At 38.2% G+C, this 16364-nt stretch overlaps 1 protein-coding gene across 2 annotated transcripts in view; it reads right to left on the bottom strand.

Annotated features, from left to right (window-relative positions):
- The window catches only part of PATJ (PATJ crumbs cell polarity complex component), a 340450-nt gene that overhangs the window by 13022 nt on the left and 311064 nt on the right, over positions 1–16364 (bottom strand). For both annotated transcript variants that reach the window (XM_065889002.1, XM_065889011.1), the window contains exons 38-41: positions 15194–15299; positions 14408–14445; positions 11193–11315; positions 10131–10235 (exon numbers count right to left, since the gene is read on the bottom strand). In XM_065889002.1, the coding sequence (XP_065745074.1) occupies positions 10131–10235; positions 11193–11315; positions 14408–14445; positions 15194–15299 (372 nt within the window). The remainder of the gene's footprint in view (positions 1–10130; positions 10236–11192; positions 11316–14407; positions 14446–15193; positions 15300–16364) is intronic.

Genomic DNA, 16364 nt, shown 5'->3' with positions numbered 1-16364 from the left:
CCTTTTTCTTTCTTCTTTTTTTGGAACCCTGTGCTCTTAATTGAATTCAGTGTGAGGCAAATCGCCTAGTGAGAGGGTACAGACCTGGTCTTGGACCCTCACACCTAGAGATATGCTTCACCCTGCATATAATGAAGTACAGTCTAGACATGGAGCTGGGAAGAAAGAGGGGCAGAGAGTCAAACAAGCAGCTGCAAGTAGAGGTGATCTTCATGGCTGTGCTTGGCAACAGGTGGGAAAAACTCATCCCTCCCCCCAGTACTACAAGGAGAGGGGTTGGGAGGTAGGAGATATACACCCCATGGATGTTCTAGGAAAAAAACTTTTGAACTTTAATAAACTTTCAGGAGTCCATATAAACTGTAAAACCAAAGCCATAGTTCTATTTGGGTAAAAAATAAATTTATCTAGCTAGAAAATGTAAAAACACTAATATAGAAAAACTTACAGAAAAACTCATATCCCTCTAAAACCTGAAGGCTTCTTGCTCACTCCCAACCCTGAAATAAGATGGGCCTCACAATAACGGACAATATTAAAACCTAGGATCCCTGAGCTCCTGCCCATTTTGTAGGAGTGGAATACAAAGGGCTGGATGGGAAATGTGAAGCAGTTTCACTGATAGTTTGGTCTTTTGCAGGGAAGCAAGGAGACAAACCCATCACCCCCAGGATAACTACAGCCCGAAGGCATTTGCATCAACCTTCTTTTTAAAAAAAATTATTTCAATATCCCCAATTGTTTAATTTCTAGATGTAGTTTGGTTTGAGGTAGTTCTTTTTACAAATTTCTATAAATTTGTTTTTTATTTTTTTAATTTTATTTTTTTATACAGCAGTCTCTTATTAGTCATCCATTTTATACACAGCAGTGTATACATGTCAATCCCAATGGCCCAATTCAACCCACCACCGTCCCCACCCCCCTCGCACTTCCCCCCCTTGGTGTCCATACGTTTGTTCTCTACATCTGTGTCTAAATTTCTGCCCTGTAAACTGGTTCATCTGTACCATTTTTCTAGGTTCCACATATATGTGTTAAGATACTATATTTGTTTTTCTCTTTCTGACTTACTTCATTCTGTATGACAGTCTCTACATCCATCCATGTCTCAACAAATGACCCAATTTCGTTCCTTTTTATGGCTGAGTAATATTCCATTGTATATATGTACCACATCTTCTTTATCCATTCATCTGTCGATGGGCATTTAGGTTGCTTCCATGACCTGGCTATTGTAACTAGTGCTGTAATGAACATTGGGGTGCATGTGTCTTCTATTTTGGGGGGGTACGTGGGCCTCTCACTGTTGTGGCCTCTCCTGTTGCAGAGTACAGGCTCCGGACGCACAGGCTCAGCAGCCATGGCTCACGGGCCTAGCTGCTCCGCGGCATGTGGGATCTTCCCGGACTGGGGCACAAACCTGTGTCCCCTGCGTTGGCAGGTGGACTCTCAACTCAACCACTGCGCCACCAGGGAAGCCCGCATGTGTCTTTTTGAATTATGGTTTCCTCTGGGTATATGTGCAGTAGTGGCATGGCTGGGTCATATGGTAGTTCTATTTTCAGTATTTTAAGGAACCTCCACACTGTTCTCCATAGTGGCTGTATCAATTTACATTCCCACCAACAGTGCAAGAGGGTTCCCTTTTCTCCACACCCTTTCCAGCATTAGTTGTTTGTAGATTTTCTGATGATGCCCATTCTAACTGGTGTGAGGTGACACCTCATTGTAGCTTTGATTTGCATTTCTCTAATAATTAGTGATGTTGAGCAGCTTTTCATATGCCTCTTGGCCATCTGTATGTCTTCTTTGGAGAAATGTCTATTTAGGTCTTCTGTCCATTTTTGGATTGGGTTGTTTGTTTTTTTAATATTGAGCTGCATGAGCTGTTTATATATTCGGGAGATTAATCCTTTGTCCATTGATTCATTTGCAAATATTTTCTCCCATTCTGAGGGTTGTCTTTTCATCTTGTTTATGGTTTCCTTTGCTGTGCAAAACCTCTGAAGTTTCATTAGGTCCCATTTGTTTATTTTTGTTTTTATTTCCATTACTCTAGGAGGTGGATCAAAAAAGATCTTGCTGTGATTTATGTCAGAGAGTGTTCTTCCTATGTTTTCCTCTAAGAGTTTAATAGTGTCTGGCTTTACATTTTGGTTTTTAATCCGTTTTGAGTTTATTTTTGTGTATGGTGTCAGAGAGTGTTCTAATTTCATTCTTTTACATGTAGCTGTACAGTTTTCCCAGCACCACTTATTGAAGAGACTGTCTTTTCTCCACTGTATACCCTTGCCTCCTTTGTCAAAGATGAGTTGACCATAGGTGCATAGGTTTATCTCTGGGCTTTCTATCTCGTTCCATTGATCTATGTTTCTGTTTTTGTGCCAGTACCATAATGTCTTGATTACTGTAGCTTTGTAGTATAGTCTGAAGTCAGGGAGTCTGACTCCTCCAGCTCCGTTTTTCTCCCTCAAGACTGCTTTGGCTATTCGGGGTCTGTTGTAGCTCCATACAAATGTTAAGATTTTTTGTTCTAGTTCTGTAAAAAATGCCATTGGTAATTTCACAGGGATTGCACTGAATCTGTAGATTGCTTTGGGTAGTACAGTCATTTTCACAATATTGATTCTTCCAATCCAAGAACATGGTATATCTCTCCATCTGTTGGTATCATCTTTAATTTCTTTCATTAGTGTCTTATAGTTTTCTGCATACAGCTCTTTTGTCTCCCTAGGTAGGTTTATTCCTAGGTATTTTATTCTTTTTGTTGCAGTGGTAAATGGGAGTGTTTCCTTAATTTCTCTTTCAGATTTTTCATCATTAGTGTATAGGAATGCAAGAGATTTCTGTGCATTAATTTTGTATCCTGCAACTTTACCAAATTCATTGATTAGCTCCAATAGTTTTCTGGTAGCATCTTTAGGATTCTCTATGTATAGTATGTCATCTGCAAACAGTGAGAGTTTTATTTCTTTTTTTCCAATGTGTATTCCTTTTTCTTCTCTGATTGCCATGGCTAGGACTTCCAAAACTATTTTGAATAACAGTGGTGAGAGTGGACATCCTTGTCTTGTTCCTGATCTAGAGGAAATGGTTTCAGTTTTTCACCATTGAGAATGATGTTTGCTGTGGGTTTGTTGTATATGGCCTTTATGATGTTGAGGTAGGTTCCCTCTATGCCCACCTTCTGGAGAGTTTTTACCCATAAATGGGTGTTGAATTTTGTCAAAAGCTTTTTCTGCATCTATCGAGATGATCATATGGTTTTTCTTCTTCAATTTGTTAATATGGTGTATCATTGATTGATATGCGTATATTGAAGAATCCTTGCATCCCTGGGATAAATCCCACTTGATCATGGTGTATGATCCTTTTAATGTGTTGTTGGACTCTGTTTGCTAATATTTTGTTGAGGATTTTTGCATCTATATTCATGAGTGATATTGGTCTGTAATTTTCTTTTTTTGTAGTATCTTTGTCTGGTTTTGGTATCAGGGTGATGATGGCCTCATAGAATGAGTTTGGGAGTGTTCCTTGCGCTGCAATTTTCTGGAAGAGTTTGAGAAAGATGGGTGTTAGCTCTTCTCTAAATGTTTGATAGAATTCACCTGTGAGGCCATCTGGTCCTGGAATTTTGTTTGTTGGAAGATTTTTAATCACAGTTTCAATTCATTCTTGTGATTGGTCTGTTCATAGTTTCTATTTTTTCCTGGTTCAGTCTTGGAAGGTTATACCTTTCTAAGAATTTGTCCAGTTCTTCCATGTTGTCCATTTTATTGGCATAGAGTTGCTTGTAGTAGTCTCTTAGGATGCTTTGTATTTCTGCGGTGTCTGTTGTAACTTCTCCTTTTTCACTTCTAATTTTATTGATTTGAGTCTTCTCCCTCTTTTTCTTGATGAGTCTGGCTAATGGTTTATCAATTTTATCTTCTCAAAGAACAGCTTTTAGTTTTATTGATCTTTCCTATTGTTTTCTTTGTTTCTATTTATTTCTGCTCTGATCTTTATGATTTCTTTCCTTCTGCTAACTTTGGGTTTTGTTTGTTCTTCTTTCTCTAGTTCCTTTAGGTGTAAGGTTACATTGTTTATTTGAGATTTTTCTTGTTTCATGAGGTAGGCTTGTATAGCTATAAACTTCCCTCTTAGAACTGCTTTTGCTGCAACCCATAGGTTTTGGATCGTCGTGTTTTCATTGTCATTTGTCTCTAGGTATTTTCTGATTTCCTCTTTGATTTCTTCAGTGATCTCTTGGTTATTTAGTAACGTATTGTTTAGCCTCCATGTGTTTGTGATTTTTTATGATTTCTTCCCTGTAACTGATTTCTAATCTCATAGCATTGTGGTCAGAAAAGATGCTTGATATGATTTCAGTTTTCTTAAATTTACTGAGGCTTCATTTGTGACCCAAGATGTGATCTATCCTGGAGAATGTTCCATGCACACTTGAGAAGAAAGTGTAATCTGCTGTTTTTGGATGGAATGTCCTATAAATATCAATTATATCTCTCTGGTCTATTGTGTCATTTAAAGCTTCTGTTTCCTTATTTATTCTTATTGTGGATGATCTGTCCATTGGTGTAACTGAGGTGGTTAAAGTCCCCCACTATTATTGTGTTACTGTCAATTTCCTCTTTTATAGCAGTTAGCAGTTGCCTTATATATTGAGATGCTCCTATGTTGGGTGCATATATATTTATAATTGTTATATCTTCTTCTTGGATTGATCCCTTGATCATTATGTACTATCCTTCCTTGTCCCTTGTAACATTCTTTATTTTAAAGTCTATTTTATCTGATATGAGTATTGCTACTCCAGCTTTCTTTTGATTTCCATTTGCATGGAATATCTTTTTCCATCCCCTCACTTTCAGTCTGTATGTGTCCCTAGGTCTGAAGTGGGTCTCTTGTAGACAGCATATATATGGGTCTTGTTTTTGTATCCATTCAGCAAGCCTGTGTCTTTTGGTTGGAGCATTTAATCCATTCATGTTTAAGGTAATTATCGATATGTATGTTCCTATGACCATTTTCTTAATTGTTTTGGGTTTGTTTTTGTAGGTCCTTTTCTTCTCTTGTTTTTCCCACTTAGAGAAGTGCCTTTAGCATTTGTTGTAAAGATGGTTTGGTGGTGCTGAATTCTCTTAGCTTTCATTTGTCTGTAAAGCTTTTGATTTCTCCATCGAATCTGAATAAGATCCGTGCTGGGTAGAGTAATCTTGGTTGTAGGTTCTTCCCTTTCATCACTTTAAGTATATCATGCCACTCCCTTCTGGCTTGTAGAGTTTCTGCTGAGAAATCAGCTGTTAACCTTATGGGAGTTCCCTTGTATGTTATTTGTCATTTTTCCCTTGCTGCTTTGGATAATTTTTCTTTGTCTTTAATTTTTGCCAATTTGATTACTATGTGTCTCGGTGTGTTTCTCTTTGGGTTTATCCTGTATGGGACTCACTGTGCTTCCTGGACTTGGGTGGCTATTTCGTTTCCCATGTTAGGGAAGTTTTCGACTACAATCTCTTCAAATATTTTCTTGGGTCCTTTCTCTCTCTCTTCTCCTTCTGGGACCCCTATAATGCGAATGTTGTTGCATTTAATGTTATCCCAGAGGTCTCTTAGGCGGTCTTCATTTCTTTTCATTCTTTTTTCTTTATTCTGTTCCACAGCAGTGAATTCCACCATTCTGTCTTCCAGGTCACTTATCCATTCTGCCTCAATTATTCTTCTATTGATTCCTTCTAGGGTAGTTTTCATTTCAGTTATTGTATTGTTCATCTCTGTTTGTTTGTTCTTTAATTCTTCTAGCTGTTTGTTAAACATTTCTTGCATCTTCTCGATCTTTGCCTCCATTCTTTTTCCAAGGTCCTGGATCATCTTCACTTCATTATTCTGAATTCTTTTTCTGGAAGGTTGCCTATCTCCACTTCATTTAGTTGTTTTTCTGGGGTTTTATCTTGTTCCTTCATCTGGTACATAGCCCTCTGCCTTTTCATCTTGTGTATCTTTCTGTGAATGTAGTTTTTGTTCCACAGGCTGCAGGATTGTAGTTCTTCTTGCTTCTGCTCAAGTGTGCTATTCTTAAAATTCTTTTCTCCGTTAGGGTCTAGCAACTGTATTCTTAACTCCTGGTTCTTTTCTATTAGATTTTTCTAGTATATTTCCTTTTGTGTTCACATGATTAAAAATTAAGTATTACAGTACATGATAAAAAAAATTCAACACTCTCATTCCCTAGATACACACTGAACATTTCTCTTTTCAATTCTAGAGGTGTAAGTTAAATAATACACTTTATAAAACTATTTTGAAATTTACCATCTTGATGACATCAATAGACTCCCTATTCCAACAGATGAAAATTTAGCTGGCCAAAATCTTACACTTAACTTTTATATTTTTAAGTTCTACTTCTTTCTTATGTTACTTTAGATATACTTAAACCTTTGTAGTTTTAATGATTTCCGAAACTCTTATTTCAACTTTAAAGATTTAACTCTCTTATATTTTCCTCTCCATGAACACATCGCAAACTCTCATGCTACTAATATTTCATGCATCACAATGTTTCGTTCTATCACTTTTATTATGACTTGTGTTTATATAAATGTTATTCATACTGAGCCAACTACTATACTAGGATTACATTTCTCTCTCTTTTTTTGGTATAAGTTTATTGTCCTCAAGGTCAATAATGATCTTATTTTGTTTAATTTGTATATACTTATCACTAATTCAGCCCCAAACTTTCCAACTTAATTGGATCTTAAACCTCCAATTCAGTTAAACGTACAAGGTAATCTATCTGTTCCTCTTTTTTTCATTCAGAGGCGTTTCTCTTAGAGCCCTCTTCTCCTGCTCCGATTTGGACAAGTTATTCTCTCTGCCTGCTGCACAGCTGTCCTGGGACTTCCATGCTCCTTAGCGTTGGATCCACCTGCTTCCCTCTCTCTTACTTTCCTCTTTTGTTGGAGTATATCCTAAAGTAATTTTCTCAGAAATATATTGCTGAAAAAGAGTCAGGTGACATTTGAATCTCTTGTTCTTTTCTAAGTAGCTTATACTTTTCTCTTTGAAAGTTTTAGAATGTAGTATACAGGTATTATTCTTTTATTTATTTTGCTCACTGATTAATGGACCTTAAGTTAAATTTATTTCATTTCTTTTTTAAACTCCTGGTTGTTGGATATTGGACTTCCTGAATTAATCCTGTATCTTATTTATTCTCTTCCATTTTCTAAAGAGGGCGCACAAGAGAAGTCCCTGTTTTCTCTATATTATCTTGAACATGACACATCTCTCTCTCCTAACCAGCAGTTGGGCCCTCTTACATCAGGTTTTTTGTGTTTTGGAGGGTGTCCCCAAAGACCTCCAAACTACTTTGTAGACAGACCCTTAGTTAATCTCCCTGACTTCAGACTCTCTTTTCCTGCTCTCCCTAGTTGCTGCTGACTCCAAGCCTTGATCCTCTGTCTTTGTCTCCACTGTTTACATTCACTTATTCAACCAATATCTATGAAGTATAATGTGCCAGGCAGTGGGGATGTCGACCCCAAGAAGCCTCAGATGGCTTTATTTATCCTGTTTTCAGCACTGAAGTCTCCCCAAGTATTGGTAGCCCATTTCCTCTGCCTGCTGGATATCTCCACCTGGATGCCTCAAAATACAATGTTCTCTCCCAACATGCCCTTCCTATATTCCCTGGTTTAGTTAGTGCTGCCTCCATCCACATTCTACATTCTAAAATGTTTGGATCCAGAACAAGCCCCACAAGTTCATTTAGTGACAAAAATCCCTGATGTGCTCTTTTTATCTTCTATATTGTCAAAGAAAGAGGTAAAAACAAAATTTTCTAGAAGAGAGTCTGGGTTACCTGATTTTGTCCAAAACGGTTTTGTGGTAGTTCATAGACAAAAGCACTAAACCAGGCAAACTATCAGACTACAGAAGCAAATATAGTTGAGAACATTTGAAATGACCCCATACCCAAATCAATCCCCACTGACCAATCTATAATTGACAGTAAGAAACCATCAGACTTTAAGGGCAGAAATACCTACTTCCTTACTATACTTAGCAATAGCAAGTTAAACTATGGGGAGAAGCTTCCAGAAGTTGTCTCCTCCACTCTCTTCCCCTTCTGCACCCTCCAGTCCACTGACCCAGACCTAATCTTCCCTGTGCCATCAGCACTTGCTGACCGCTTCCCATGTGCACCGACAATAAGTCTTTTCCACATCATCAGACACAACTATCTGACCTTCTCTACTACTCTGACAATGGGCTGGCTCACCTGATAATAAAAATGATTACCTACTGACAACTCAGCTGTGATAATTGTATTGCTGGTACCATTCCATGCACATTGTTTTAATTAAAGGGAATACGACTATGCAACTGAAAGGTGTCTGTTGCAGGGCATAAGAATTTCCTGAGTTCTGTGTTTAAAGCCTTTGAGAGCACATGTGCTCCATACCCAGAGTTGTGTAGATCACAACTGTCAAAATCCCAAAGGATTCCATTAAGTTTTTAACAGCACCTGTTACAAAATAACACCACCAATGTGATTAACACGAGAACATTCTGAAACCAAAAGTCATTTTCTTAAAATGCAGAAATAGGAAAAATAAGGAATCCCTTCAAAAGTATGTGAATAGTGTCAAATTTGGCTGAATGAAGGGTTAATTCTTCATGGGAGAGCATGAGTTCATTTCCACTTAAAGTACTTTACGTAATGTTACACTTTTACACTGTGTCTTCTCAATTCTTTGTGAAGAAGGTGGAGCTGAACAAATTATACTGGTATATAAAAATGTTAATAATACTAGATTCTGCTAAGGGAAACACTGTTTTTTTCTTGACATAGTTATCATTCAATAACTTCCTGGTAAAATTCTGTATAACTAATGGGCCACAGCTCTGCGATTGAAGAGTTGCACTTGTATGGCCTCTAGGGGTCAGCATAACTCGAAGGAAGAGCAAGGGCTGCAAACAAGAAAAAGCAAGGATTTGCAGGTTCTGAGGATGACGGAGCAGTGGAAGGTGGAACAAGAGGTAACCCCTGAGGATGACAAAGGAAGTCGACTCTACAGCCAGTCCACACAGCGTTCCTGTTTGTGTTCAACAGAAACTTGGGGACCCAGATCACTGAATAACATGTTGCCTACCACATAAACTCCCTTGAAACCACTGGCAGTACTTTACGATTCCCTTCCTACGTACTGAAAGCCATTGACTTTTACTTAAATGTCTGTTTCCGCACTTTGGACTTAGACATTTGAGATGTGAGAGTTAAGCACCACAAATTGGTCCTCCCTAAAGTTATGGTTTTTCAATTCGAACTGATTATTTAAAGGCTAGAATGATTGGAGGGGCTGGCTTGCCCTCTCTCTGAGATACAAAATGGTGGGTTTTATTCTTTTTACCTATAAACCATTTAATACTACCCCTGCAGAAGTATGGTGATTATAATCATACGTTTTGGGGGGAACTCACTAACAAAACTTGCTGCCAGTACGCTGCCTCTCACTCACTACACGATATCAATCTCAGAGATATTCAAAGTGCTGAAATCGAAGGAGGGGTGATTAACAGCACACCTCGTTTTTACTTCCTGGTATATTTCCCTGTGCCTCTGGACAATACTCTTGGGGACCACAGCTGAAATATGATTGTCTGCCTTAGTCGATGACTACTATGTGGTGAGCATTTAGCAGTGTTGGCAATCATTTATGCTACAGGAGAAAGAGCATTGTTACTTTTCCCTTCCTTTAAAAGGAGTGCACTTGGGCAGTTCAGACACAGTTTTGGGGCATAAGAAAAGAAATCATTTTCTATTCCTTGCAAACTCTGATTTACAAAAGAACACCAGAAGCTAAAAGCCTTGTTGATTTATCATGTGAAGCAAAGGGTAATTTTTCTCCCCTTGTTATGCTTTCATATAATCATGTTCACTGCCTGTATGGGTGGCATTAAAGAATTTCTGAATACAAATAATAATTTCTTGCTTTCAACCTTCATAATTCACAGTGGCAGGCACCCTGCTGGACGGTGATGCCTCCTGCCAGTGACGCTCAATCTTTTTTGCACACCACTTATCTGCCTCTCGCAGCTGCGAGTTCCATTGATCGCAATACCTGCAGGATAATGCGCCCGTAGGCGTTCTTCAGCAGATTAACCACGTCCGCGTGAGACAGCCCATCCAAAGGTTGCCCATTAATGCTGACAATCCGATCTCCAACCTGGAGGTACAAAAGTGGGAGAAAAATCACTATCATTAAGAAAAATTAAACTTGAGAAGAATGCTTAAAATTCTTTGTAAGTCATATTTCCCATTTGTGGCTATTGTGAAGATTCTGTGTCTCTATTGTATATGCGTGTTCCAGAAGCATAAGGAATTTTTATGGCTTTCCCCAAATACAGACCAATCAGAGAAACGAGAAAGGGGTCAGATTTGATTATTAAAAGTCCTTTTGTACCTTGGTAATGGTAGTGTTGCATACATCCATTTGCCAGTAATAGTGGGGTGTACAAATTACCTGTTCAATAAAGCTCTACTGAGGAAGCCAAATGTTTTCTGCTTTATTTTTTCTACCTAAGTTAAGATTAAGGAGCGATGGGGGAAAAAAATTCATAAGGATGTTGATTCTTTTTTTTTTTTTTTGCGGTATGCGGGCCTCTCACTGCTGTGGCCTCTCCTGTTGCGGAGCACAGGCTCCGGACGCGCAGGCTCAGCGGCCATGGCTCACGGGCCCAGCCGCTCCGCGGCATGTGGGATCTTCCCGGACCAGGGCACGAACCCGTGTCCCCTGCACTGGCAGGTGGACTCTCAACCATTGCGCCACCAGAGAAGCCCATGGATGTTGATTCTTTTGATGGAAGGAAGAGTCTAAGGTCAAATCTCTCAGGTGAAAATCAATTTTGGGTGAAATGAGGTGCTAAAAATGATATGGGAGGCTTTGCAAATGAGCTGCCATTTCTTCTTTCATTGAGAAGCTTTGACACAAACGATACTATTTTTATATGTTCAGGGACATAATGAATTTCAGGTATAAACTTTCTCCAATGCATTTTGCCCTCAGTGTGGGTCTCTGATAGCTGCTGGAATTCCAGTTTTAAACACAGTGCCCCTGGCTGCCTCGTCCTCTCCCACCCACCGCATCACATGCTGAGAGCACTTCACCATCCCCTTTGTTTACTTTAAGCTTCTGTGTACGTGCGGCCACACCGCTGGCCTGAATCATGGCGATAAATATTGGGATATCTCCTAAGGGACTTCCTTTTCCTCCAGCAATACTGATTCCAAGGGCATCACTGAGCTCCTAAAAAACAAAGGAAAACAAGGCTTATATGTTTAACAAAGAGCCACAACCTGACTGTCCCCAGATAGCTGTTGAATAAAATCCCCCCCTGACGCAGGAGGCTACGGTACCACAGGAGTTAAGCATAGCGCCTTTGAAGTCAGAAAGGCCAGTGTTTCAGCTCTTAATTAGCTGGAGTACTTAATTAGCTGGGGGTGCTAAAGAAGTTCCATAACGTCTTAGAGCTTCCATCCCTACGCATAAAGTGGGAAGAAAACCACCTACCTCACAGTGTTGATCTGAGGATTAAATGAGGTGATATAGTGCAGTCCTGGCCCACAGAAAGGGCTCAGTAAAAGGCAACAGGAGGAGTAAAAACAAAAATAACAAAGAAAAACAACCCTGTGCTACTGCTCGGTTTAGTGGCCAATTCTGATGCAGAACTTGGCAAGTATGTCCTCATATGGTGTTTACAATTAAATTACTGCACATCTCATGCTCTTCTGGGTGTGAACAAACACACTTGGCTCTGAAAGAGCTGCAGGACTATGCCAGAACAAAGGATCTTTGAAGATACCCACTGTAGTGAGTACAGAGTTTGGAGAGAGAAGTAACATGCGACCGAAAATGTTCTCTGAGATTGAGATGAGGCCGTTTGTTCACTCCAGCCCTGGTGAAGAGATTCTGGCCTTTGTGCAGGTTTCCCCCATATTTATATCCCAGGGTTAACATTTTAAAAATCACTAAAAGAATAAAGGACAAGTTCCAGTTTCAGCACGGTGGCATGTACACTCTATAACATCTTTCTCCTACTGATGAAAATGAAGACCTCTTGTCAAAATTTAAAGTACAATTACCCAAGACTTCTGAAAAGTAAAGAAACTCAAAGAAATTGTGGTGGAGAGCCAAAACTTGGAGAAACGACAGCAGAGGGTGTATCTCCCGGTAGTTTTCCTGGCAGCTTTGTCCTGAAGACAAGTCCCAGTCAAGGAGCTGTAAAGGTGGGGCAAACTGCTAAAACTTTGATGTTAACTCCCATCTTTCTGGTCAGAGGAACCAGGAAAAGGAGCCCTGATGGCTGGAGAATGAAGGAAGAAAACTAGAGTAGACAGAGTCAGAGAAGGGGATCCTGTCCCTCTGTGAGTGCATCCACAGAATTCTCAGGTTCAGTCTAAGCCACGCAGATGAGGGACAGACCCACACTCGGGAACTGAACTGAGTTTTGAACTACCACTTACAAAAGGTGACATAACTTTCAGTCTGAGCCTAACTGGGTGGATGCCTGCTAAAACATAAACACCAGCATTCTTCAGAGTCTACACAGCATTAACATTCACCAGGGCTGGGAAAAACCCCTAAGTTACTCAATGTGCAAAGAACCAGTAAAATGCGATCAATTTCTTGTTAAGTTTTTTCAAATATGCAGGACAGTTTAAAGCCAAGATGATACCATTGTCTGGTGGGGTTCTCAATTTATGTAGATGTAAACATATGACAACAATGACATAAATGTTAGGGGAGTGGTTGCAGAAAACGGGCCTACAGGCTTGCAAGGCTTCTGCAGTTTTACCTGATCACTTAAAAATATACACAGGTTAGTGTGTTTCAATTTGACCTTGATAAAGTTGGACAAAGGAAAAAGAACAAAATGACAGAAACTTTAATATTCTGTTTTCCAAAGTGTTTGTGTCTAGCTTCTATTTTCTGAATGCATCAATAGTAAAACCCTACATGCAAATGGTAAGATGCATTTCATTATGAAGTTTCTGCTCTGACCGTATGTGGGAGAACAGGGTGGGTAGGAACAGGCCTTTTTATAAAAGCCTGTAAAAACAAGCAGCTGAAATGACTAAGGAAACATAAAGTGATATGTTATAAATCTTGGAATGAGGAGAAATTTATGGAATAATTTGGCTTTGTTCAAATCCATTGTGATGTTTCCTTAATTTATCCATAATTATGCACATGTTGGTACATTTAACTTCCCCATACGAGGAACATCTGAGTTGCCATGCTGGTGGAAAGACACTGGGAACAAATAAGGCAGATTTAGTCAAAGCTGTAGTTAATAATAATGAATTCCTAGACATTCATGATGAACTAGGTACTATGCTAAGTATACTGTATGCATTACACCTCATTTAATCCACACAACAAGATTTACCTTGTGAGGCAAGGGTTATCACCTCCAATCTACAGATAAGCAAATTGAGGTTAAGTAACTTGACAAAGGTCATAGAGTTAATAAATGGTACAGTGTCTTTAAACACAGCTATAATTGAGTCCAGAGAACTAAGTTAAGCTGGATATCACTTTACTGAAGTTGATCCATGATTACAACAAGGTCATAATTTTTTTCACTATTGCTTGAATCCCAAATTTAATGGTAAGAATAAGGAAAATAAAACTGCTTGCCAATATTCTGGATATCACACAGGAATCTGAAAAATCGCACAGGATTATCAGGAGTCTGAGACTCAGGATTTGACAACTTTATGAAATGAAATGCATTTTACACAATCTTCTCAGGAGGGCAATTTGGCATTATATATAAAAGCCTTTAAACAAGTGTGGATTTTGACTCAACAATTCATTTCTAAGAATTAATCCTAAAGAAATCACCCATGATGTGAGCCAAAAAGAAAATACAAAGACATTTTGCTATAAAAGATGGCAAAAGTTGGGAAATATGCTAATTGTTTAATAAGAGGACATCGGTTAAGAAAAATTACAGCACATTCATACAATGGAATACTATGTAACTGACAAAAATCATGCCATCTGCTGTCAAAAAATAGTTATTCACATGGCTAAAAGTCCGTGCTTTAAAGTAAAAAAGACAAGCTACAAGAGTATGTCTAATGTGATACCAGTTTTTGTTTCTTAAAACTTAAACACAGTGCACAAAATGAAGTGAATGTGGTACACCAAAAAGTTCACGGTGGTCATGTACGTGCTTTACTATATTTTCCTAAGACTGCTTGTGTTACATAGACCATATGTTGCCTTCAGTAACTTAAAAGAACACACTAACAATCCAATATATTGTATTGAGGGAAAGATGTACATATTATGCAACACAAATTAGAAAAAAAGCAAAATAACTGACTTACCCTGATTATCTCAATGGTCCTTAGTCCCACATCTGTGCCTATGAAGAAACAACAAATTAACCTTTTAAAAGTAAGAGACAATATATTTAGGATATAATATTACCCCATGAAAAGAGTATCATTTTCTAGGTCTTTCAGGAGGGAATACTGAGGCAAGCAGGCATTATACCCTTTCTCAAAATTCAAACTGGTGACCATCAATCAGGGGCTATGTCCTCTATTTTAAACAAGTCCTCTCTGTTTGAGATAGATGTGGCTATAATCATTTGGTCTGACAAAAGCTGATGGCCTGTAGCAGCCGCTGCCTGGAATATGGTGATTAAATGGCTTGGAGGGTGAGCCATTTTTGTTTCACTGAACATTTTTCCACCTTAATCAATGATAACCTTACCCAAGGAAGGGCTTAAAAAGATGCCTTCCCCACCCCACCCATGATGGGATATGCACTTCTGACCTTCCTCGAGGGACCTGTAATTTAAAAATTTTCTCTCTGGAAATGGTTTTACTTTATGAAGTACTTTAGATTTCTGCTTTTCTCTTTTTCATGTGTAAAGTTAAAGGCATATTCCAAAAACGAATCTCTATGGCTTTCCTTCCTTTAGAACAGGCCTTTCAGAAAGCTTGGGGCTTATGTGGCCATGTTCAAAGATTTAAAAATATTTTTTGCTGTACACCTGAAACTAACACAACATTGTAGATCAACTATACTCCAAGAAAAATTAAAAAAAAATTTTTTTTTAATTAGGTAACAGGATCGTTTTGCTGAGGGTGTGTCTCAAGTAATACCTGAGTTTGTTGGGGAAGGATCCAAAGCTCTTTTTGTGCCGACCAGGTTTTGCAGGCTGGTGATAACAGGAGCAAGGGAAGGATGAAGGCTGCTGTGCTGACTCTGCTGAAAAGCAAACTCAGTGGTCAGTCTTAGAAATTCATATTTATTATTACTATTTTACTTACTGAAGTAACCATAACCATGTAATAGAAAATTCTGTGGAGGCCAGAAAACAAAAATTACTCACACTCCCTCTCTTATCACCCTAAACAATCCCATTTAACTTTTGCTACACTGCTTTCTCCATTGTATGTGCTTTTATATGTGGTTTCAATCATCAAGGTAGAAAACGTGCAGTAATTTAAGCTTTTTGTGCTCCACATGAAATCAGAAACATTTTCCTAGCCTGTTACAGTGTTTACATATGATCAGTTAATGCCACTAAGTGTCATTTGGGACTACAGGCAAAATTTATTTTCTTTTTATCTAAATTACTGATCTATTTTGCTAAAACAAATATAATAAAATCTAGATTTATAGGAACTCCATAAAATAGAAAGAACCCTGAACTGTAAGAAAAAGCAGTAAATATCAGGGGAATATATTAGTTTAGGAATATTAAAATATATTTTCCTCAAAGATTTTCCTAGAGTTGGTAATAATTCAGCTCAATCTGCTATACCTCCATTACTATCATTTTAAAATAAATCTAACGTTTATTTAAATAAATTTAGATAATGTATAGTCATGTTTGGCTAGTGGCTATTCAACGAAAATCATATGCACAGTGAAGGGTCTTTCCAATGCAGAAAACAATGATACCACTAGTGAATAAAGAATTTTTTCTACCAAATTCTCACGGTTATGCTTTAACTGCCTCAAAATTTGGAGGTAAACCTAAGACCATAATTATTACCTGAAAAATGATAATTCGATCCATTTCCTTAGTATGATGAAAGTTGTTTAATATTTTAACATTCCTTAAATATGAAAAATTTCAAATATACAGAAAAGTTGAATGATACAGTAGACACACCACCTAGATTCCACAATTAATATTTTACTATTTTTTTGTTACATATCTATTCATCACTCAGTTTGCCTTTAAAAAAAAATTCATTTCAGAGTAAGTTGCAGACATCAGTACACTTCACAGTGGATATATATATATATATAAAGGAGTGTTTT

This window comes from Phocoena phocoena, chromosome 1 (assembly GCF_963924675.1).
Source record: "Phocoena phocoena chromosome 1, mPhoPho1.1, whole genome shotgun sequence".
NCBI lineage: Eukaryota > Metazoa > Chordata > Mammalia > Artiodactyla > Phocoenidae > Phocoena > Phocoena phocoena.
This window is presented reverse-complemented; position numbering and strand designations above follow the sequence as displayed.